We start from the raw sequence: 25101 nt of genomic DNA on the forward strand, positions 1-25101 counted from the left end.
TAGAGATGAGTCTCCTGTGGTTTTCAGTTCAGAATTCTCTGATACAGTCTGTTTTCTCCCATCACTAGGGCCATCTCTGTACAGCATTGGCATCCAGGACGTCGGTCACGTTCGACCGCAAACTTCTTTCTAGTAGACCACATAAAAGTTTTCAAAATGTAACTTGTGTAACAGTATAGCCTCTGTCCCTCTCCTCGACCCAACCTGGGCTCGACCAGGGACCCTCTGCACACATCAACAACAGCCACCCCCGAAGCATCGTTACCCATTGTCTTGTTTTGCACACTTTGTACAAAATAATAAAATGCAGTACTACAGGATATTTCTTAACGTAGCTCTTTATTAGCTAGCTATAACTGGCATGATCACTTATCGCCAACCAGGATCAAACTGACCATGACCTAACCATTTGGGTGGTCTTAACCAATCATAGCACAGTATGATATGGCGGTAAAATGCATCCAATTACAATTCAGTATGTTTACACATATGAATATTACACCCATTGCGCCACAAAAGCCACGGCCCTTGCAGAGCAAGGGGAACCACTACTTCAAGGTCTCAGAGTGAAGTCACCAATTGAAACGCTATTAGCGCGCACCACCGCTAACTAGCCAGCCATTTCACATCGGTTACATGTGCACAAAAAATATACATTTTGGCAATTCACAGCGTTACCATCGAATCTGCTTAAAAATAATGAGGTCCACAGTTCTGAAGCACAGTATGCTTTGCTTACAGGTTAGCTTCTTTCTCAAATATTGCTGCAATATTTAAAAACTGCTTGATTGACATAAAATTGGACCAACCCCTGGCACTATAGTTGCTACATTTGTTTTCCAAACTGTCGCTACCATAGCAACCGTCTGCAGTTAGTACATTTCCATTTCCATGCTTGCCAGACCTGAAACACACCTGTAACACAATATTTTTTGTTGTTCCAGTGTTTTTTTTTACTACTTTTCTCCTATGAAGTTGCAGTTACATTTTTAATATGAGTGCTGAACCAAGCAGCGAGAAACCGAAAATCTACCACTTTCACAGTGAGATCATTTTTTCCCCACAACAAATTCTAAATGTGTGTGACTGAATTCCCATTCAAACGTAGCTCTTGATAAGAAGGGAAATGTCGAGAGGCATTTCAAAACTGTTCACAAGAAATATGAAAGTGACTTTCCAGCTAAAAGTGAACTACGTAAGAGAAAAGTAAGAGTTGAAGTCTCAACTAGCTGCCCAACAATCAATCTTTACAAGGCCCAGCTCAAAATCAAAGGCAGCCACGATTTCATAATTCCGGGTGAGTTGCATACTAGCAAAGCACAAGAAACCGTTCCAGGATGGAGAAATAGTCAAATAGGCCTTTTTAGAGGCAACAGACTCATTGTTTGATGTTTTAAAAAGAAATCAGAAATATTTCCAATATTAAGGATGTTCACCTATCCAGAAATACTGTGAAATGATGGATGAGGATTTGAGGGAGCATCTTAAAAAAGACATGAGTATAAATGCTCTTTTCACTTCAATCTGACGAGTCGACAGATGTGATCAACACATCTCAGTTGTGCATTTTCATCAGAATGGTGTTTGAAGATATGACTGCCAAAGAGGAACTGCTCACAATCGTATCGCTAAAATGAAAACTCGAGGGGAGGAAATTTTTGTGGCATTCAAGGACTTTTTTTAAACAGCAATCAGTTTCCCATTTACAAACTACAGATGGAGCACCAGCATGACTGGCTGCATCAACTTTGCAAAAGTGATGACTTTCCAGACTTCCTCAATTATCACTGCATAATCCATCAACAAGCCTTGTGTGGTAAAATGCTGAATATGAAAGATGTCATGGATATCGCGCTCAAAATCGTGAATTTGATTCAGGCCAGAAGTCTGCAGATCTCTTCAGGTCTCAACTGGAAGAAAGTGAAGCTGAACACAGACCTCTTGCAACACACAGATGTAAGGAGGCTTAGTAGAGGTACATTCCTGCAGAGATTTAAGGATTTGAAATCAAGGAGTTTCTGGCCTCAAAATATGCCGAATATAAGCAGTTGGAAGGCAAAGTGTTGCTGTTAGATGTATCTTTTTTGACCAATGTAACTTTTCGGCTGAATGAACTCAATTTAAAGCTGCAAGGAAAATACAAAAATATTGTTGAAATAATTAGCCATGTGACAGCTTTTAATCAAACATTAAAATTGCTGTCCTGACACCTGCAGCGACATGAACTGAGGAATTTCAAAAATATGTCAGAACTCGAGTCAGGGAAAGGCACCTGCACTTTGTGACTGGTCGATACGTTCAACAGGTACACAACATTATCGCAGACTTTGACCGACGCTTTCAAGACTTTGCAATCCTGGAACCTGTGGCAACATTTATGCGCTTTCTGTTTGGTGTGGAAGTTGATGTTGTTGAAATTGCAACAAACATTGCATCATGTTTTCACATGGAGACATCAGCTGTCAAGAGTGAAATTTTGACTCTGCAAAGCGACCTCAAAATCAAATCGAGGGCATTGGGGGAACATCTGTTAGAGTGGACCGCTATTTTGACTTGATGATCTTCATGTCTTAAAATGCTGACTCGCAAAGGTAGGTAGATCCAAAAAATGCTGTCAAGTACATGGCAACTTTTCACATCTTTGGATATTTTTCCTCCACCTGGACACCTGCTTGAGGCTAGCAATCAGTAGCTACAACCCAGACCATGCTAAGCTAGCTGATAGCGTTCAGTGCAAACCATCCAATCAAAAAGGTGCGGTGTAGACCGCGTTAGGAAGCAGGGTGGAAAAAGTAGATCCTATGTAACTAAAGTCTGGGCACCCCTGCTGTACAGAGTCCAGGAGGTCTGAGGAGGATGCCCCCTACTGGTCAGCCAGGGTATCTTCCTCTAAGGGAAATACCAAAAACGTGAGCAGGTAAGCGTTAGTACTCCATGACAGCTTGTAGCCTACTTACTAGGTAGTTACAGGGTCATTTAAAAACGAAACATATTGCAACAATAATAACAATATTACACATCAATACAGGGTAATTGCTTACTGTCAGATTCCAATATTGTAAATGACAAACAGGATGATGGACAGCTGAATTATTTTATTTATTTTAAACATTTGACTTAATTTTTTCAATACATGACAGTCACCAACAGCACAAATCATTCAACATATACACAAAATACACAAAAAAAACACAGTGATGCCAAGGTCATTAATAATAAAACATCTTACAACATTATATTTTCTGGTTCAAGCCCAGCACCCAACTCCTATTGTGTCTTTTCAAAGACACTTCCAACACACATAGGACTTGTTCACACTCCTCCAAAACTCCTTTTCGTTCTAACTCGTTCAGGCATTCTAACCTCTTGGTCTATGGAAGTTGCAGTGTGAGCGACCAGACACTTAGCATTGTATAACATCACCCCACCTTGGTGATAGAGTGCAGTGAGGAAGCCCGGGTGGTCATTACCATGGAACAGGGCCTACTCGACCATCTCTCTGCGGGACAGGGGTCAGCTGGCTGAGAAGCAAAGTTGGAGCTCTGCCCGAGCCGCCATCTTGTCCTGGATCACCTGCAGACGCTGCTGCCGCACCCCGGGGGCACACACACCCACCCCATGACCCTGTAGGGCAGAACACACAACGTGGCTGCCTGAAGCACACACCCCACAGCCCTGAACACACACACACAGCTGCCTACTTGACCATACTGTTCAATGAGTCCAACCGGTAATACAGGTGGAATAATAATAGCATCCTTTTATCAGTGAGTATTGAAGTAAATAGAGTTGAGGAAAGTTACACCCTGATCTCTTCCAGTTTGGATGGATGCCTGAGTCAAAGAATCAATAACAGGCTACACCACCAGGATGTTTTTCATGTCTGACAACACACTCATAGTTGATCAGTCAATATCACTAACATGTATTCCTTCTCAGGAGGTGTAATTGATAACCACAACCACACACATTGTCTCTATTCATAAAACATCTCGTCGTTACAGCCAGCAGTATATCCAGCAGCTGGCAAAAACAGTGGGCAAAACTAGTTAAAATGACATTATTACAATCTGGTTGTAGAGACATTTCAACCAGTTTGCCCACTGTCTGGGGAGCAACAATCACCTTCTCTTCACTATTTTGACCTATTCTTCCTTTTATACGGCTGTCCAAATGTACTGTCCCTGGTAGTAAATGGCATAAATTACATAAATAAATAACATTCACCATCTCAGTGTTTTAAGGCTGGTCTCTGGGGAACCACAGTTCTATCTCCAGGTCTGAGAGCCCCAAATCCCTAAGACTGGCCAGCTCCCTCCCCCCGTTCTGGTGAGCCTGGAACTGGGATATACTCCTCACCCAGGCATCCTGCTCCCCAAAGGCTTGTACAGCGCCACAGGGGCAAAACACTTCCTCTTGGCAACACATCTGGGACAACACATGAGAGGTCTAAAAGTCTCTCTGAATGTGGTCTGAAAGTACATAATGACATTTAGCAGTAATACTTAATCATTTAGTTATTATGCCTTGATCATTTAAAGGTAAAACTCAAGACTCAATCAGGTATAACACGAGAGTTGAGGAATTCTTATCTTATTCTCTGACTTTCAGACATTGTTTAATTAACGGCTTGGGTTAAGCTAAATTGACGAGTTCATGTGTCTAGACGTTGACAAATCATTGGCTGGCTGGCTGTCCTTAGGTGAACCTGTACTGGAATGCACAGGGGAATGTAGACCCTCCCCTGAGGTCAGTTCAGACATATAAGAATATGTAAATAGTGTGGCTGTTGCAACTTGCTATTGTCATGCTGCAGAAGAAAATAAACAGTTGGATGAGGTGAGTTTCTCCCTTACATGTAAAGCACTTTGAGCTTGTGTTGGTAAAAAGAAAAAAAAAGCGCTATAGAAATCCAAATCAAATGATTATTATTTAGTAGGAGTGTAGGCTATTGTATGTAAACTGTGTGGGTGGTGCCATTGTAATTGTGTATGTGGAGGCTCACCTGTCCACACACACACACACACAGTGTCATACACATTACTCTATACATTTTCATTAAATATACAACCAATTTTAACGGTGCAGCTATCACTGGAGTAGCTGACGTTAGCTAGCTAACGTTAGTGCATCGCATTCCAGCTACACAATGTTAGTAATGCAAGTGACAGACAGCTTTTGGCAACACGATTACATAAACACCTCATATATGCGTGCATATTATACAGCAAAATTAGGCCAATAAAACCGCAGTAAATCAATGTAATGTGAGCTTGTTAGCAGAGAACGTTGTTTACCGTCGCATATTTCCGTTTTGTTCTCCTGTAGGAGGAGTTTGGGACGCAGCGCGGAATTTTGGGAAATGGAGTAAAATTGTGCTAGCTCAATTTCACTGACTCCAGAGGGAATGATTGTTTAATCTATAATAATAGCATTTAAAGGGAGTTAATGGAAGAGCATTTGAGGACAGAAGCCATTCCCACATAGCTGTGCCTTAGGTTTAGTGTAGAAAGTCTACAAAGGTAGGTTAAGCCAGATCCTGAAATGTTTCAATTTGTTGCACTAAAAGGAAAACCTGTCAGCATTGACAGTAATATAATTGTAATAGCATTTAGCTGTTTAGCTGAAACCATAGATTATGTGGTTGAAACATCTCTGTTGGATCAACACTCAGATCAAATGAAATTGTACTGGTCACATAAGCAAGTTTAGCAGATTTATTGGGGATGTAGTGAAATGCTCGTTGATAGTTGTGAAATGATAATTCACCTTAATGTCAAATTTTCCTTATAGTCATCTTATGAATAGGCTATACAATATTGGAGGACACCTATTTAATACATTTTCTAGAGTTGTGAAAGAGCTCCCAGAGTGTATATCTTTTTTAGGAAAATATGTCAATTTTTTACATTTGTTTTCATACTCGTCAATATATTCTACTGTAGATAATATTGACACGGTACTGATCATAAATGTACAGTAGTAATTTGGGCACCTAAGCTATCCCTTCAAAAAAAAATTTTTTTAGGAACCACACCCTTCCGATGTCAGGACAGAGACCACACCCTTCCTACGTCATAACAGAGGGTGTGGTTGAAAGCCATCCTCCCCTCCCCTTACACCAGCATAAACAGAATATTCAGAATGTAATAACACATTAGTTCATGTCTTTTTGGACCAGGCTTTCTTGAATTGCATTGAATACATGTTCCAAGTTAGTTAATAGGAGACATTGCAATATTCAGCTGTGACATATCAATTTGCCTCATAGACATCCACTACAACTTACTTTACATCATTAGGTTGACATGGATGTGTGTGTGCCTTTACAGAAGCTATGACGGCGAAATGCATGCACATTTAGTGTGTGGTTTTTGGGGGATAGTTTGGCGTTGCTGCAAGCTCGGGTAGGTCTGGCCTGTGGCTGGCTGCTCAGCTTCTGATTGACAGGGTTGAGGGGTGGAGACGCAGGGTGGGGTCACAAGCAGGGAGAGGCGGAGGAGAAACGAAGAGAGAGAGCGCCCAACCCTGTACACGGCAACAACACACCGAGAGAGAGAGAGAGAGAGAGAGAGGGAGAGACTTTACTGGTGAAGAAAGAGGAATAGTCGACGCCGTGGATATGATCTAAAAGAGTATCCGAAGAGGCAAACAATACAACTTTCTCCCAAATAGCAAATTGATTCAAAAAGGTGGAAAACTGCCAAAAAGATTACTATTATTCAAATTCACCCCACCCGATCAACCCCCCCCCCCTCTGCACCCTAGCTACCGAGATGCACACGGAGACTCGAAGCAAGAAAGTAAGTCTGTCTTGACCATTATTGACTTTGCCCTGTCCAGCAAACTGCTATCGGCCGATATTTAAATGAGTTCACATTGTCAGTTTAACATGTGCCAATTTAAAGACAATTGGAGAGTGTCCGACAAAGGGAAAGGCATATGTAAGAAGCTTGACTCTTACATTCAGTTAGCTAGCTAGTTGACCAACTACTAGGCAACGGCACTGATAATAATAGCATGTTAGCTAGCTAGGTGACTGACGCAGGCTACTGAGAGCTAGAGGTGGAGAGTCGAATCGATTCCTCGACTCCCAGTTGTGTGTGTCAAGCTTCGATTTTGCTAGGAATCGACTCATAAGATTCAGTATTTTTGCAACGGAGGAGACTGTTGCCGTAGGCTACTTCCGAGAACACAAACTCTCGCATCTTCCACAGCAAAGAAAGAGGTTCGATAGCTCCGACAAATCGACCGCAGACTGTGCTGTTGCCTCTCTCACCCTGTCTCTTAATAAACAATGTTCTCTCCTCTGTAAACGTTAACGATTTAACGTGCATGGAAATGGAAGGAACTGAAACGTGTTAACTATATACCCCTTCTCGGGTAACTGTCTCTCTCATCCCCTCTCTCTGTGCGAGCTTTGGGGTACAGGTTTTTTTAAAGTGCGCTGTGATCTATGTGAGGCAGGAAGGAAACACAGGAACTGCAGCTAGTACATAGAGATGGATAGAGATCTCTAGATGGATATAACCCCTTTTAGTATGGGCATTGCCATTGAGGGTTTCCACCATGAACTGGGTGGTTTATTCCTATGGGTTGGGAGAGAGATCAGCTAATGATCAGAGCATTGTCTTCTTCAAATTGGGTTGACTATGGCTTTAAGCTATATCACTGCCATCTAGTGGCCACAATAGATGAATGACACAAGATTTGGTTGAGGACTCCAGCACTGCAGGTGGTGGTAAATCACCAATATTAGCTTAATGCTTTTTTCAAACACAAAATATGAAAATTTACATCTTTTAAAATGGAGATGGCCTCAATGGTGCTGCCCATGCCACCATAATGGTACAGATACAAAGATTAGATCTCTATCTATCTCTATGAGCTGGTAGGACACAGTCTTAGTTCCTTAAAGGGACAGTAGCACTCGCTCACATCCCAACCCTGGGAACGAGCCAGGTGTAGGCCTACTGCCTCGGCCTGCCGTATCTCGTGCACAGAACTTTACATAATTTGGAAGCCTGCTGTAAATATTTTGGTACAGCCGTCAGGTACAGTAGCAAAAGGTCAGAGTGCAAGACAAGTATTCAGGCTCAACCAGGGACAGGAAAGAACAACCAGGGACAGGAAATAACCCATCCTTCAAGCTTGTCTGGGGTGTCAAGACTTTTCATCATTCACACGATCGTTATCCTTCAACAGCAATATGAATAAAGGTTTCATTATGCATTATACATTAAACAGGTACTGATCAATCATCATGTTGACACAAATTATGCATTATGTCTGAGATACCTCCACATTACTTTTGGCCTCAGTTATTGTTTTTCTCTAAGCATGACACAAATCCATTTCTTATCATGTCTGTAGTCTGTGTAGTTGCCTTATTATGATGATTGACAGTTTCATGCTGTAATGAAACATGAATCGGATGTTGTCACTCGTCACTGCTACACAAGAGACACAGAGCACACTCCTTTTCCTGTATGTGTGTGTGCAAGCGTGCTTCTTTGTGTGTGTGTGTGTGTGCTCGTCCGCGGGTATTCTCTCTGTGTGCGAGTTTGGCTTGTATACGCCTCTATCTGTGTGCATGGCATGGATTAGGCCAGCTCTGAAGGTGTAATCTATACGCAGGGCCTATAACACATTCCTATGCAAGACAGCAGCAGCCTCAGCAGGCCTAATGGTGGTGACCACTGAGTTTTGTGGAGGGAGAGGCCCAGTCATTTGGTGGCCAGTAGTGTCTGTAGCCGACCAATCAGCCTGTTACCAACACTTAGTAAACTTCTGGAAAAAATTGTGTTTGACCAGATACAATGTTATTTCACAGTAAACAAATTGACAACAGAATTTCAGCATGCTTATAGGGAAGAACACTCAACAAGCACAGCACATACACAAATTACTGATGATTGGCTGAGAGAAATTGATGATAAAATGATTTTGGGGCTCTTTTGTTAGACTTCAGTGAGGCTTTTGACATTATCTATCATAGTCTGCTGCTGGAAAAACGTACAGTTGAAGTCAGAAGTTTACATACACTTAGTTGGAGTCATTAAAACTCGTTTTTCAACCACTCCAAACATTTCTTGTTAACAAACTATAGTTTTGGCAAGTCGGTTAGGACATCTACTTTGTGCATAACGCAAGTAATTTTTCCAACAATTGTTTACAGACAGATTATTTAACTTATAATTCACTGTATCACAATTCCAGTGGGTCAGAAGTTTTACATACACTAAGTTGACTGTGCCTTTAAACAGCTTGGAAAATTCCAGTAAATGGTGTAATGGCTTTAGAAGCTTCTGATAGGCTAATTGACATAATTTAAGTGAATTGGAGGTATACCTGTGGATGTATTTCAAGGCCTACCTTCAAACTCAGTGCCTCTTTGCTTGACATCATGGGAAAATCAAAAGAAATCAGCCAAGACCTCTACAAGTCTGGTACCACGTTCATCTGTACAAACAATAGTACGCAGGTACAAACACCACAGACCACGCATCCGTCATACCGCTCAGGAAGGAGACGCGTTTCTGTCTCCTAGAGTTGAACGCACTTTCGTGCAAAAAGTGCAAATCAATTCCAGAACAACAGCAAAGGATCTTGTGAAGATGAAGGAGGAAACGGGTACAAAGGTATCTATATCCACAGTAAAACGAGTCCTATATTGACATTAGAGGTCGACCAATTAATCGGAATGGACAATTAATTAGGGCCGAGTTCAAGTTTTCATAACAATCGGAAATCGGTATTTTTGGACAACCTATTTGGCCGTTTTTTTTTTTTTTTTACACCTTTATTTAATCATTATTTAACTAGGCAAGCCAGTTAAGAACACTTTCTTATTTTCAATGACGGCCTAGGAACGGTGGGTTAACTGCCTCGTTCAGGGCCAGAACGACAGATTTTTTCCTTGTCAGCTCGGTGCATTCAATCTTGCAACCTTACAGTTAACTAGTCCAACACACTAACCACCTGCCTCTCATTGCATTCCACGGGGAGACTGCCTGTTACGCGAATGCAGAAGCCAAGGTAAGTTGCTAGCTAGCATTAAACTTATCTTAAAAAAAACAATCAATCAATCATAATCACTAGTTAACTACACATGGTTGATGATATTACTAGTTTATCAAGTGTGTCCTGCGTGGCATATAATCGATGCGGTGCGTATCGTTGCTCCAATGTGTTCCTAAACATCAATGCCTTTCTTAAAATCAATACAGAGAAGTATATATTTTTAAACCTGCATATTTAGCTAAAGAAATCCAGGTTAGCAGGCAATATTAACCAGGTGAAATTGTCACTTCTCTTGCATTCATTGCACGCAGAGTCGGTGTATATGCAACAGTTTGGGCTGCCTAATTTGCCAGAATTTTACGTAATTATATTAACGACCTATGGCTCGTATTTCTGTGTGTTATTATGTTATAACTAAGTCTATGATTTGATAGAGCAGTCTGACTGAGCGATGGTAGGCAGCAGCAGGCTCGTAAGCATTCATTTAAACAGCACTTTCATGCTTTTGCCAGCAGCTGTTTATGACTTCAAGCCTATCAACTCCCGAGATTAGGCTCGTGTAACCGATGTGAAATGGCTAGCTAGTTAGCGGGTTGCGCGCTAATAGCGTTTCAAATGTCACTCGCTCGTTTTAATTGGTGACGTCACTCTCTCTGAGACTTGGAGTGCTCGTTCCCCTTGCTCTGCAAGGGCCGCGGCTTTTGTGGAGCGATGGATAACGCTGCTTCGAGGGTGGCTGTTGTCGTTGTGTTCCTGGTTCGAGCCCAAGGAGGAGCGAGGAGAGGGACGGAAGCTATACTGTTACACTGGCAATACTAAAGTGCCTATAAGAACATCCAATAGTCAAATGTTAATGAAATACAAATTGTATAGAGAGAAATAGTCTTATAATTCCTATAATAACTACATCCTAAAACTGCTTACCTGGGAATATTGAAGACTCATGTTAAAAGGAACCACCAGCTTTCATATGTTCTCATGTTCTGAGCAAGGAACTTAAACGTTAGCTTTCTTGCATATTGCACTTTTACTTTCTTCTCCAACACTTTGTTTTTGCATTATTTAAACCAAATTGAACATGTTTCATTATTTATTTGAGGCTAAATTTATTTTATTGATGTATTATATTAAGTTAAAATAAGTGTTAATTCAGTATTGTTGTAATTGTCATTATTACACAATTAAAAAAAAATTGCTTGATTAATCGGTATCGGCTTTTTTTGGTCCTCCAATTATCTGTATCGGCGTTGAAAAATCATAATCGGTCGAACTCTAATTGACATAACCTGGCATGCCTCTCAGCAAGGAAGAAGTCACTGCTCCAAAATCGCCATAAAAATGCCAGACTACAGTTTGCAACTGCACATGGGGACAAAGATCGTACTTTTTGGAGAAATGTCCTCTGGTCTGATGAAACAAAAATAGAACTGTTTGGCCATTGTTATGTTTGGAGGAAAAAGGGGGAGGCTTGCAAGTCGAAGAACACCATCCCAACCATGAAGCACAGGGGTGGCAGCATCATGTTGTGGGGGTGCTTTGCTGCAGGAGGGACTGGTGCACTTCACAAAATAGATGGCATCATGAGGTAGGAAAATTATGTGGATATATTGAAGCAACATCTCAAGACATCAGTCAGGAAGTTAAAGCAAATTGGTCTTCCAAATGGACAATGACCCCAAGCATACTTCCAAAGTTGTGGCAAAATGTCTTAAGGACAACAAAGTCAAGGTCTTGGAGTGGCCATCACAAAGCCCTGACCTCAATCCCATAGAAAATGTGTGGGCAGAACTGAAAAAAGCGTGTGCGAGCAAGGAGGCCTACAAACCTGATTCAGTTACTCCAGCTCTGTCAGGAGGAATGGGCCAAAATTCACCCAACTTATTGTGGGAAGCTTGTGGAAAGCTCCCTGAAACATTTGTTAAACCAAATTAAACCATTTAAAGGCAGTGCTACCAAATACTAATTGACTGTATGTAAACTTCTGACCCACTGGGAATGTGATGAAAGAAATAAAAGCTGAAATGAATAATTCCCTCTACTGTTATTCTGACATTTCACATTCTTAAAATAAAATGTTGATCCTAATTGACCTAAGACAGGGAATTTTTACTAGGATTAAATGTCGGGAATTGTGAAAACGAAGTTTTAAATGTATATGGCTCAGGTGTATGTAAACTTCTGACTTCAACTGTATGTGTTATGGTTTTACACCCCCTGCAATAATGTGGATAAAGAGTTACTTGTCTAACAGAACACAGAGGGTATTCTTTAATGGAAGACTCTAAAATATAATCCAGTTAGAGTCAGGAATTCCCCAGGGTAGCTGTTTAGGCCCCTTGCTTTTTTCAATTTTTACTAACGACATGCCACTGGCTTAGTTGCATGTAAAACCAGAGTGTCTATGTATGCGGATGACTCAACACTATACATGTTAGCTACTACAGCGACTGAAATGACTGCAACACTCAAAGAGCTGCACTTAGTTTCAGAGTGGGTTTCAAGGAATAAGTTAGCCCCAAATATTTCTAAAACTAAAAGCATTGTATTTGGAACAAAACACTCACTAAACCCTAAACCTCAACTAAATCTTGTAAATAATGTAGAAGTTGAGCAAGTTGAGAGAACTAAACTGCTTGGAGTAACCCTGGATTGTATACTGTCATTTTCGAAACATATTGATACAACAGTAGCTAAGGTGGGGAGAAGTCTGTCCATAATAAAGAGATGCTCTGCCTTCTTAACAACATTATCAACAAGGCAGGTCCGACAGACCCTTAGTCATGTGGTCAGGTGCCACAAAAAATTGGCTCAGAACAGGGCAGCACGGCTGGCCCTTGGATGTACACGGAGAGCTAATATTAATAATATGCATGTCAATCTCTCCTGGCTGAAAGTGGAGGAGAGATTGACTTCATCACTACTTTTATTTATGAGAGGTATTGACATGTTGAATGCACTGAGCGGTCTGTCTAAACTACTGGCACACAGCTCGGACACCCATGCATACCCCACAAGACATGCCACCAGAGGTCTCTTCACAGTCCCCAAGTCCAGAACAGACTATGGGAGGTGCACAGTACTACATAGAGCCATGACTACATGGAACGCTATTCCACATCAAGTAACTGAAGCAAGCAGTCAAATTTGATTAAAAAAACACCTTATGGAACAGTGGGGACTGTGATGCAACACAAACATTGGCACGGACACATGCATGCATGCACACACACACGATAACATACACAGACAATAACAAACGCACTATACATACACATGGTTTAGTACTGTAGATATGCGGTAGTGGTGGAGTAGGGACCTGAGGGCACACAATGTGTTGTGAAATCTGTGAATGTATTGTAATGTTTTTAAAATTGTATAAACTGCCTTGATTTTGCTGGACCCCAGGAAGAGTAGCTGCTGTTTTGGAAGCAGCGATTGGGGATCCATAATAAATACAAACCTAGGCCTGAACCTGACAGTTTTGCATTCAAGCATGCCAAATTGTCACATTACTAAATTAATTGTTGACAAGTTGACAAAGGCAGAAACAGACTGGCACCCAGGCTAGGAGCATTAGCCCATTTCGGGCTTCAGCTTGTTTGAGACAGGAGTGGCCCTGTACTATTACAGGGTTGTAGCATGTGGTGCATGATATTTGAGGGAGAGGGGATTCATTGGTGAGAGTGTCACAACAGGGGGTAAAGAGAGGTGAGGTGACCCTGATTTGGCAGACTGGGGGCGTTAGCTGACTTTGTGGAGCAGCCAGTCACGGGGGTATGAGCTGGGTGGGGAGACAGGGTGGATGGTGTCACAGTCACGGGTATTAGTTTGGAAGGAAGGGAAGGACAGTTGAGTGGGGTTGGGGTGGACAGGGTTAACATGGGTATTAGTTTGGAAGGGAGGGAAGGACAGTTGAGTGGGGTTGGGGTGGATAGGTTAACAGGGGTAATAGTTTAGAAGGAAGGACAGGAGGGGTGGGGTTGGGGTGGATAGGGTTAACAGGGGTATTAGTTTAGAAGGAAAGGAAGGACAATTGCGTGGGGTTGGGGTGGATAGGTTTAACAGGTGTAATAGTTTAGAGGGAAGGGAAGGACAGTTGAGTGGGGTTCGGGTGGATAGGGTTAACAGGGGTAATAGTTTAGAGGGAAGGGAAGGGAAGGACAGTTGAGTGGGGTTCGGGTGGATAGGGTTAACAGGGGTAATAGTTCGGAAGGAAGGGAAGGCGAGTTGAGTGGGGTTGGGGTGGATATGGTTAACAGGGGTAATAGTTTAGAAGGAAGGGAAGGACAGTTGAGTGGGGTTGGGGTGGATAGGGTTAACAGGGGTATTAGTTTAGAAGGAAGGGAAGGACAGTTGATTGGGGTTTGGGTGGATAGGGTTAACATGGGTATTAGTTTAGAAGGAAGGGAAGGACAGTTGAGTGGGGTTGGGGTGGATAGGTTAACAGGGGTGTTAGTTTGGAAGGAAGGGAAGGAGTGGTAGGGTTGGGGTGGTGTCATAAGGGTATTAGTTTTGGAGGACAGGAGAGGTGGGGCGATGGTAAGGGGGGTGTCAAGCGTGTCACTAGGGCTGGCACAATTACAGTATAGACCTGTGACTGTGTAATGGACAGTTATGGATGAAGACCTTTATGAACATAAAATAATCGTCAGAACCGTAAAAAAAATCTATTAAAATCTGAAAGTATTCAGACCGCTTCACTTTTTCCACATTTTGTTACGTTACAGCCTTAATCTGAAATTGATGAAATTTTGACTTTGTCATTATCGGGTATTGTGTGTTGATTTGATGAGGAAAACATCTATTTAATACATTTTGAATAAGGCTGTAACTAGTGATGCACCAATATAACATTTTTGTCCGATACTGATATCCAATATTTTCCTTGCCAAAAAAACGATATTTAAAGTTTTAGCTGCCTTTTAAGCATTCTAGTACAGTTAAATAGTTAAAACACACACATGCACGCAGTGGTCTAAGACACTGCATCTCAGTGCAAGAGGTGTCACTGCAGTCCCTGGTTCAAATCCAGGCTGTATTACATCTGGCCGTGATGGGAGTCCCATAGGGCAGCGCACAATTGGCCCGGCGTCGTCTGGGTTTGGCCGGGGTAGGCCATCATTGTAAATAAGAATTTGTTCTTAACTGACTTGCCTAGTTAAATAAAGGTTACACACCACACTGACCAAAAAGTTAATTTGTTCGCATTTATGTATGTCCCATTACCAGTAAAACAATCAAAACCTATTTCTTTCACTTACTTTCTGTGCTGTTTCATGGTCATTTGTTCAATCGTTTCATTCTCAACCAGGATTTCATCATACATGTTAAGCTGTGAAGTTTCAGCTCTGTCTGTCCGTGGCCTCTTCTGTCGTGGGTCCTCTTCTTCGGTGGGCACTGTCACTGTGTCCGTTTCCATCTTGTCCAGCTGTGTCTATAACATTTCACGTAAACCCGGTTTCTTGTCTGCATCGATGTAGCGGTCCTTTTACATAGCATCGAGCATGGTGGCAACACAGTAAAGAGCGAATGCCACCGAATCGCTTGTTCACAGCCTGTGTCGGTAGTTTTGTTGAGCAGGTGTTTCAATGCCATGACAGAGGGTATCACGTCTGCTGCAGGCACAGTTGATGAGCTTATTTCGCGAGTCAGTTGTTCGAATGGAGCTAGCTAGTGTGTTCATGTTTCAAACATGTTCTCAAATGCCATTGAAATGGCAGCAGCGGTATGACAACCAGCACATTCATGAGCATGCAATACGACTTTCCTCAGTACGAAAACCTCGACAACCCACTGTGCTGTCAGACATGAGCATGCCATGGGGCTGATATTGCTGGTCCAAATGTCAGTCGTGAAGCTAATAGCAGTGACGCTATTACTGTGTAACTCCGGTAGGGCAACATCTGAAAAATAGCGCACTTGGTAGCGTGTACTGGTGCTCGACCAATTGCCGAAAGCCAACGTCTCCCATGACAGAGAACGGTTGATTGTCAAGGGCAATGAATTCAATTATCTTGGCGTTAATGGATTTCACCTTTGAGTTGTCTCGCTAAAATGTTCTTACTCTTTTCAAATGACTGCTCGACTTGTTGACTGCTCGATCCACACAGCAGACATTGTGGGCTAGGTTAGGAATGCTGTGTTGCACATGTAGCGCAACATTTTATCTGGCGTCATTACGTCATTGTACGTCATTGTATGGGTATGCACGTCAGCTTTGACATCGGTTTTGCACATCGGCGTTATACTAGACTTCGGGTCTATGTTGGCATTTTTTAGCTAATATCGTCCGATTCCGATATGTTCACCGATATATCGTGCATCCCTAGCTGTAACGTAACAAAATGTGTAAAAAGTCGAGGAGTCTGAATACTTCCGACTGCGCGGTATATTCGACTTTGGGAATGGTTTATTCAAGTTTTAATTAAGCCTAAACGATTTGATTATCTTAACAATATTGAATGTATATGTATTGTTTTGTTATTTTGGCTATAGGCTTTTATTAGGTAATTAGATTAGAAGGCTCTTTTTCTCAAAGCAATTTGAGTGACTCAACGCATTGTGAAAATAAAAATATTTTTCTTAATTCATAGCATAGTTTCCTTTTATCCAAATATCGAATAGACATACAGACAAATTAATTCATGCAGGGAATAGTAATAATAGACAAATAATAATGCTAATAAAGTTAGAATTATTATTTATTTTTATATGGTGGGTTACGGATTGGCTCTCGGAACAATTCTATGTGGTATATCAGCTTAGCACCCATCCCTCACGCCAACGTCTTACATGCTGACCAGACCGGACAAGTCGTGAGCGCAAGCGCTGCAAAATACAGTTATAAATCCATGTTATTCAATTATTGCACCCACACTGCTCGCGCGCGCCAACAAGCGTCTACGATGCCAAGGGCTAAAATAGAGCTCCTTTCTATTTCTAATGCAGATCGCGCTGAAAGTCCTGCCTCTCCCATCTCCTCATTGGTTTATAGAAGCAGGTACCCACGTGCCATCTCCTCATTGGTTATACCCACGTGGGTGATTGAAAGACGACCTGTTTTGCCGGTCATCGTGGTAAAAAGTTGCCAATCACCATATAAGTTCAAAGAAGAAAAAGCCTGGAAGGAGGAGAGATGACTAGAAACGATTCGGTTGGCCGTTTTATGTGTGGATTAATTGTCGGAGTAGAGGACCTTGGGAATTTCAGGTAAATTAACAACTCAATGTTTATATCCCAGGGCAAATTAGCTAGCAACAGCAAGCTAGCTAAATAGTACAAATTAGCTAGCAAGTGCAAGCTAACTAGATAAATTGCCATACATGTTTAATGCTTTTCGACCTGTCCCCAAATTAATGTCATTGGTTCAAAGTTTGTTTTGATATTTTAACCTGCATATCGTGATTGCATTTGGTCTAGGGGGACAAAATAAATGTATGCACGATGGCGCACGCGCGCAGCCGGTTTGGGTTCCGTGTTAGATTAAAAATATAGAAAAAATGGGGAAAGCTTTGCCAATAGTGTGCAATGCTGTCATCAAGGCAAAGGGTGGCTACTTTGAAGAATCTCAAATATAAAATATATTTAGATTTGTTTAACACTTTTTTACACAGTTACTACATGATTCCAAATGTGTTATTTATAGTTTTTTGATGTCTTCACTATTATTCTACAATGTAGAAAATAGTAACAAATTATAGAAAAAACATGTCTAAACCAGAGGTCGACCGATTAATCGGCTATGGGACCAATTTCAAGTTTTCATAACAAACGGTAATCAACCTTTTTGAATGCCGATTACATTGCATTCCATGAGGAAACTGCGTGGCAGGCTGAGCACCTGTTACGCAAGTGCAGCGTCAAAAGGACCTTGTGGCTGCAAGGAGCCAAGGTAAATTGCTCGCTAGCATTAAACTTATTTTATAAACAATATTTTATAAGCAATCACATAATCACTAGTTAACTACACATGATTGATGATATTACTAGTTTAACTAGCTTGTCCTGCGTTGCATATAATCAATGCGGTGCCTGTTAATTTATCATCGAATCACAGCCTACTTAATTTCTCCAAACGGGTGATGATTTGACAAAAGCCCATTCGCGAAGAAAGCACATTTGTTGCACAAGTATACTTAGCCATAAACATCAATGCCTTTCTTAAAATCAATATACAGAAGTATACATATTTGTAAACCTGCATATTTAGTTAAAATAAATGCATGTTAGCAGGCAATATTAACTAGGGAAATTGTGTCACTTCTCTTGCGTTCAGTGCAAGCAGAGTCCGGGTATATGCAACAGTTTGGGCCGCCTGGCTCGTTGAGAACTGTATTGCTTCCTAACAAAGACCGTCATTAATTTGCCAGAATTTTACATAATTATGACATAACATTGAAGGTTGTGCAATATAACAGCAATATTTAGACTTAGGGTTGCCACCCGTTCGACAAAATACGGAATGGTTCCGTGTTTCACTGAAAGAATAAACAGTTTGTTTTCGAAATGATAGTTTCCGGATTCGACCATATTAATGACCAAAGGCTCGTATTTCTGTGTGTTTATTATAATTAAGTCTATGATTTGATAAAGCAGTCTGACTGAGCGGTGGTAGGCAGCAGCAGGCTCGTAAGCATTCATTCAAACAGCACTTTCCTGCGTTTGCCAGCAGCTCTTAGCAATGCTTGAAGCACAGCGCTGTTTATGACTTCAAGCCTATCAACTCCCGAGATTAGGCTGGCAATACTAAAGTGCCTATAAGAACATCCAACAGTCAAAGGTTAATGAAATACAAATGGTATAGCGAGAAATAGTCCTATAATTCCTATAATAACTACAACCTAAAACTTCTTAACTGGAAATATTGAAGACTCATGTTAAAAGGAACCACCAGCTTTCATATGTTCTCATGTTCTGAGCAAGGAACTTACACTTTAGCTTTTTTACATAGCACATATTGCACTTTTACTTTCTTCTCCAACACTTTGTTTTTGCATTATTTAAACCAAATTGAACATGTTTAATGATTTATTTGAGACTACATTTATTTTTCTTTATGTATTATATTAAGTTTGAATAAAAGGGTTCATTGTTCATTCAGTGTTGTTGTAATTGTCATTATTACAAATATATATATATTAGAGATCGACCGATGATTTTATGATTTTTCAACGCCGCTACCGATTATTGGAGTACCAAAAGAAGCCGATACCGATTAATCAGACAATTTTATTTAATTATTTGTAATAATGTCTGGTGTGAACCGCTCTTTTGAGGTCATGCCACAGCATCTCAATCGGGTTAAGGTCAGGACTCTGACTGTACCACTCCAGAAGGCGTATTTTCTTCTGTTGAAGCCATTCTGTTGTTGATTTACTTCTGTGTTTTGGGTCGTTGTCCTGTTGCATCACCCAACTTATATTGCGTTTCAATTGGCGAACAGATAGCCTATAATCTCCTGCAAAATATCTTGATAAACTTGGGAATTAATTTTTCCGTCGAAGATAGCATGCTGTCCAGGCCCTGAGGCAGCAAAGGAGCCCCAAACCATGATGCTCCCTCCACCATACTTTACAGTTGGGATGAGGTTTTTTTGGACAGCAGTGGCTTCTTCTGTGGTGTCTTCCCATGAACACTGTTCTTGTTTAGTGTTTTACGTATCGTAGACTCGTCAACAGAGATGTTAGCATGTTCCAGAGATTTCTGTAAGTCTTTAGCTGACAGTCTAGGATTCTTCTTAACCTCATTGAGCGTTCTGCGTTGTGCTCTTGCAGTCATCTTTGCAGGACGGCCACTCCTAGGGAGAGTAGCAACAGTGCTGAACTTTCTCCATTTATAGACAAATTGTCTTTCTGTGGACTGATGAACATCAAGGCTTTTAGAGATACTCTGTAACACTTTTCAGCTTTATGCAAGTCAACAATTATTTGTCTTAGGTCTTCTGAGATCTCTTTTGTTCGATGTATGGTTCACATCAGTCAATGCTTCTTGTGGATAGCAAACTCAAATTTTGTGAGTTAAATTTTGGCATTAATTATTTAAAAAAAATTTGGGGCGAGGCAGCTCTAACCAACAGTCTCGTCTCATTGATTGGACTCCAGTTAGCTTTTGGAGAAGTCATTAGCCCAGGGGTTCACATACTTTTTCCAGCCTACACTGTGAATGTTTAAACGATGTATTCAATATAGACAAGAAAAATACAATAATGTGTGTGTTATTAGTTTAAGGTCACTGTGTTTGTCTGTTGTTGTGACTTAGATGAAGATCAGATTAAATGTGATGATCAATTTATGCACAAATCCATGTAATTCCAAAGGGTTCACATACATTTTCTTGCCACTGTATGTGTTACCTTCATTTTGGCAGTTACCAGTATGCCGACAGTCGGGAAGGCTGCAGTTTGTGCAGCATGCGCATCAAATATACAGCTTGTTGCATTGTGGCCATTAAAATATAGTCCATAGAAGGGTATTGGAACCTCTTACCCTGTCAATTTGATTGTTGAACTCATGGGTACACTAGCAATGGATGCCAGTCTTGTCTTGAATGTGAACTGCCGTCTATTGATTTATATTTCTATGGTTGGTCGCAGCTGTCGTTTTTGAAAGTTTCAAAATACAATTGTGGGAAAAAACGTACAGTTTGGAAACCAATTGAAACAGCAGCACTGTTTTTCAAAGTAGCACATCTGCCATCACCATGAGTAGCTTACATCTTCATCAAAAGGTGAGTCAGAATGGGAAAAAAACAAAGCCCCCGGGGGCCCATGATTTCTTCATCGGGAGCCCCCCCCCCCACACATTTTGGACTAGAATGAGGCTCTCTCTCTATTGTTCCTGCAGAGAGGATTCAACATCTTCTTCAAATGTTTTCATAATTTATCTGCAGATAATCACCTAAAAGCAGTAGTAGCCTACCAGTATGCAAATTAGGTAGCCAAATGAACAGCTCTTTCACCAATGCGATTCGGTTCCTGATCTGTTCAAAAAGAGCCGTTCGTTCCCAAACAACTCATCACTGATGAGTCACTTTAGCGGTCACTGGCAAGTCTCGGCATAAAAAAAATTAAAACAAGATCTTGGTTTACTTGTCCCCATGCGAAACCATGGACATACTGTATAACTAACTACATTGTATGATTTCTGAATGGCAAAGGGATATAGGAGATTGACTTTATCCAGCCAGTTCAACACCTTTTATAAACTAGTCAAGACTTGCTGTTCGGTCGTCCAGTCAAGGCACAGTAAATAGCCTAAGCGCCCCGACTCTATGGCAGGCAATATGAAAGTTGAAACACACCAAATAAAATGTATGAATGTGCCACAAAACAATTAAGCTAAATAAACTCATCGTAACCACTTACATTACATGGTCAAATCAAAGTTGATTTGTCATGTACGCCGAATACAACAGGTGTAGTAAAATACAGTGAAATGCTTACTTACAGGCTCGAACCAATAGTGCAAAAAAGGGGTTAGGTGAACAATAGGTAAGTAAAGAAATAAAACAACAGTAAAAAGACAGGCTATATACAGACACCGGTTAGTCAGGCTGATTGAGGTAGTATGTACATGTAGACATGGTTAAAGTGACTGTGCACATATGATGAACAGAGAGTAGCAGTAGCGTAAAAGAAGGGGTGGTGGGTGGCGAGACACAATGCAGATAGCCCAGTTAGCCAATGTGCGGGAGCACTGGTTCGTCGGCCCAATTGAGGTAGTATTTACTAGAGGTTGACCCATTAATCGGAATGGCCAATTAATTAGGGCCGATTTCAAGTTTTCATAACAATCGGAAATCTGTATTTTTTGGGCGCCGATTTTTATTTTATTTTATACCTTTTATTTAACTAGGCAAGTCCGTTAAGAACACATTCTTATTTTCAATAACGGTGGGTTAACTGCCTTGTTCAGCGGCAGAACGACAGATTTTCACCTTGTCAGCTCGGGGGATCCAATCTTGCAACCTTACAGTTAACTAGTCCAACGCAATAACGACCTGCCTCTCTCTCGTTGCACTCCACAAGGAGACTGCCTGTTACGCAAATGCAGTAAGCTAAGGTAAGTTGCTAGCTAGCATTAAACTTATCTTATAAAAAACAATCAAGGCAGAAGCAGGCGCGTAAACATTCATTCAAACAGCACTTTCGTGAGTTTTGCCAGCAGCTCTTCGTTGTGCGTCAAGCATTGCGCTGTTTATGACTTCAAGCCTATCAACTCCTGAGATAAGGCTGGTGTAACCGAAGTGAAATGGCTAGCTAGTTAGCACGCGCTACTAGCGTTTCAAACATCACTCGCTCTGAGCCTTCTAGTAGTTGTTCCTCTTGCTCTGCATGGGTAACGCTGCTTCGATGGTGGCTGTTGTCGTTGTGTTGCTGGTTCGAGCCCAGGGAGGAGCGAGGAGAGGGACGGAAGCTATACTGTTACACTGGTAATACTAAAGTGCCTATACGAACATGGAGGGGCACACAATGCAAATAGTCCGGGTAGCCATTTGATTACCTGTTCAGGAGCCTTATGGCTTGGGGGTAAAAACTGTTAAGAAGCCTTTTTGTCCTAGACTTGGCACTCTGGTACCGCTTGCCATGCGGTAGTAGAGAGAACAGACTATGACTGGGGTGGCTGGGGTCTTTGACCATTTTTAGGGCCTTCCTCTGACACCGCCTGGTGTAGAGGTCTTGGGTGGCAGGAAGCTTGGACCCAGTGATGTACCCTCTGTAGTGCCTTGCGGTCAGAGGTCGAGCAGTTGCCGTACCATGCAGAGATGCAACCCGTCAGGATGCTCTTGATGTTGCAGCTGTAGAACCTTTTGAGGATCTGAGGACCCATGCCAACCTTTTTAGTTTCCTGAGGGGGAATAGGCTTTGTCGTGCCCTCTTCACAACTGTCTTGGTGTGTTTGGACCATTCTAGCTTGTTGTTGATGTGGACACCAAGAAACTTGAAGCTCTCAACTACAGCCCCGTCGATGAGAATGGGGGCGTGCTCGGTGCTCCTTTTCCTTTAGTCCACAATCATCTCCTTAGTCTTGGCTACTTTGAGGGATAGGTTGTTTTTCTGGCACCACATGGCCAGGTCTATGAACCTCCTCCCTATAGGCTGTCTCGTCGGTACGTGTACATTCACTCACAGGAGACGATGAAGAAACATCATGCTCTCTCCCTCTTCCGTGAAAATAAATTTGACCGCAACCAACCACATTGCACAAAAATAACACCGGTACTGAGAGGCGGGACAGACTGTAGACTGACAAACCAGCAGTGTTTCCATGTCATAGCTGGCTTTGTGACTGACAGGCGCCTGTCCTATCAATAGATCACTAGAAGATGCAATAGTTTATTTGAGCGGTAGAAGGCTATACAGACTTTTCTGACTAGCGAACTGAAACTTTTAAATGAGGGGGAAAAAAGCCTGAAGTGGGGAAAGTAGCCGGTCGACAATGACTCTTATCGGCTGTTTAGGCACCTAGGGAAAACACTGATGGGGGCAGGGTTATAGGGACGAGGCTGACTGTGAGGAGAAGCAGTCAAGCAGAGGTGCTGTCAGAGACAACAGGCACACCACCCTCCTCGCTCTTATTTCTGCCCCTCCCTCAACCAGCCTCCCCCTGCCCAACATGGAGAGGAGTGGAGACATAGAGAGAGCTCTGGCTGGAAAAATAACTCCCCAACACTCTCGCCTGCTATAACAAGGATCAGCTAGCTGCTATACCCTAACCCTGCAGCCACCATCTAGGAATGCATACTCCAGTACTCTGTCTCTGAGTCTCTGTCTCATTGGCTACATCCCAAATGGCACCCTATTCCCTATATGGTGCACAACTTTTGACCTGAGCCCTATGGGCCTTGGTCAAAAGTAGTGCACTACAAATCAAATTGTGTTTGTCACATGGGGAATAGGTTGCCATTTGGAATGCATCCTCTGTCTCTCCGTTAAGGTGTGAAGACAAGACACAGGTATTCTCTCACTTCTACCTGTCAGGACTCAGTTCATATGCTTGTCAACCTGCTCACTGATGCTGGTTTCAGCTAAAGTAGCTCCTCTCAGAGAAGATTCATTCGGGACTCTATGCAGTATGAGGTGGCGGGAGCCGCAGGATAAAGGAGAAAAAGAGAGGGGGACAGAGGAAGGGACAGGGAATGTATGGTGTCATTTCTGTCAGGGTTGAACACACAGACTGAAGTTTGTATGAAGAGTGGGTTTTGTGGATTCTCATGTCTGATAAGGATAGAGAGAGTAAGCTACACCTGTCTTTTTATGGTGGACTAACACTCAGTGATAAAACATTAAAGGGTTCTACTATCAGGGCTGCGTCCCACATTTACCCCTATTACCTTTAATGCACTACTTTTGACCTGAGCCCTATACTATGAACCAGGTTTGAGGAGTTACCAAGGTAACTCGGGATAACCGGTACTACAAAAGTTGCTCACCAATACTTCAGAACTAACGTGCTCCGGGTAGGCTAACTCCACTATCCTGCATTCAGAACTAACCTGCTCCAGGGCAGGCTAACTCGGGGCTAACTCCACTATCCTGCATTCAGAACTAACCTGCTCCAGGGCAGGCTAACTCCTCTATCCTGAATTCAGAACTAACCTGCTCCAGGGCAGGCTAACTCAGGGCTAACTCCACTATCCTGCATTCAGAACTAACCTGCTCCAGGGCAGGCTAACTCCACTATCCTGCATTCAGAACTAACCTGCTCCAGGGCAGGCTAACTCCACTCAGGTGTTATCCCCTTCATTTGAGGAAGATTACTGATTCGATATGTAATTAATCAAATGTTTATTTGTCTAAAAAAACAGTCATGTTAATACCTATCACATTACACATTTAGTAATGACAGAATGCATTTGTTAGGAGTGGGGGGGAAAGGTGCTTGTACACACCAAAACACACCCTAGTTGGCATGACGATAAGTAATACAATAAAGATGGCACTTCTAAAAGTTCCAAGCCTGCGAGAGTTAAAAATAGCACAATACCTATATAGGGAATAGGGTACCATTTGGAACGCATGCATCCCCTCATCCATCCTCCCTCACCTCATCCTACTCATCATATACAGTGCATTCGGAA

The 25101-nt window shown here is 41.9% G+C and overlaps 1 protein-coding gene across 5 annotated transcripts in view; it reads left to right on the forward strand.

The window, feature by feature from the left end:
• Positions 1-4709: 4709 nt before the first annotated feature.
• LOC110490127 (Krueppel-like factor 8) overlaps positions 4710-25101 on the forward strand; it is a 112755-nt gene continuing 92363 nt past the window's right edge. For 2 of the 5 annotated variants that reach the window (XM_036944427.1, XM_036944428.1), the window contains exon 1: positions 6483-6803. In XM_036944427.1, the coding sequence (XP_036800322.1) occupies positions 6777-6803 (27 nt within the window). In that variant the 5' untranslated portion in view covers positions 6483-6776. Of the gene's footprint in view, positions 4840-6482; positions 6804-25101 lie in introns of those variants that run through there. The other 3 variants (XM_036944429.1, XM_036944430.1, XM_036944432.1) reach the window with 2 other exon arrangements.

Source organism: Oncorhynchus mykiss, chromosome 15 (assembly GCF_013265735.2).
Source record: "Oncorhynchus mykiss isolate Arlee chromosome 15, USDA_OmykA_1.1, whole genome shotgun sequence".
NCBI classification, from domain to species: domain Eukaryota; kingdom Metazoa; phylum Chordata; class Actinopteri; order Salmoniformes; family Salmonidae; genus Oncorhynchus; species Oncorhynchus mykiss.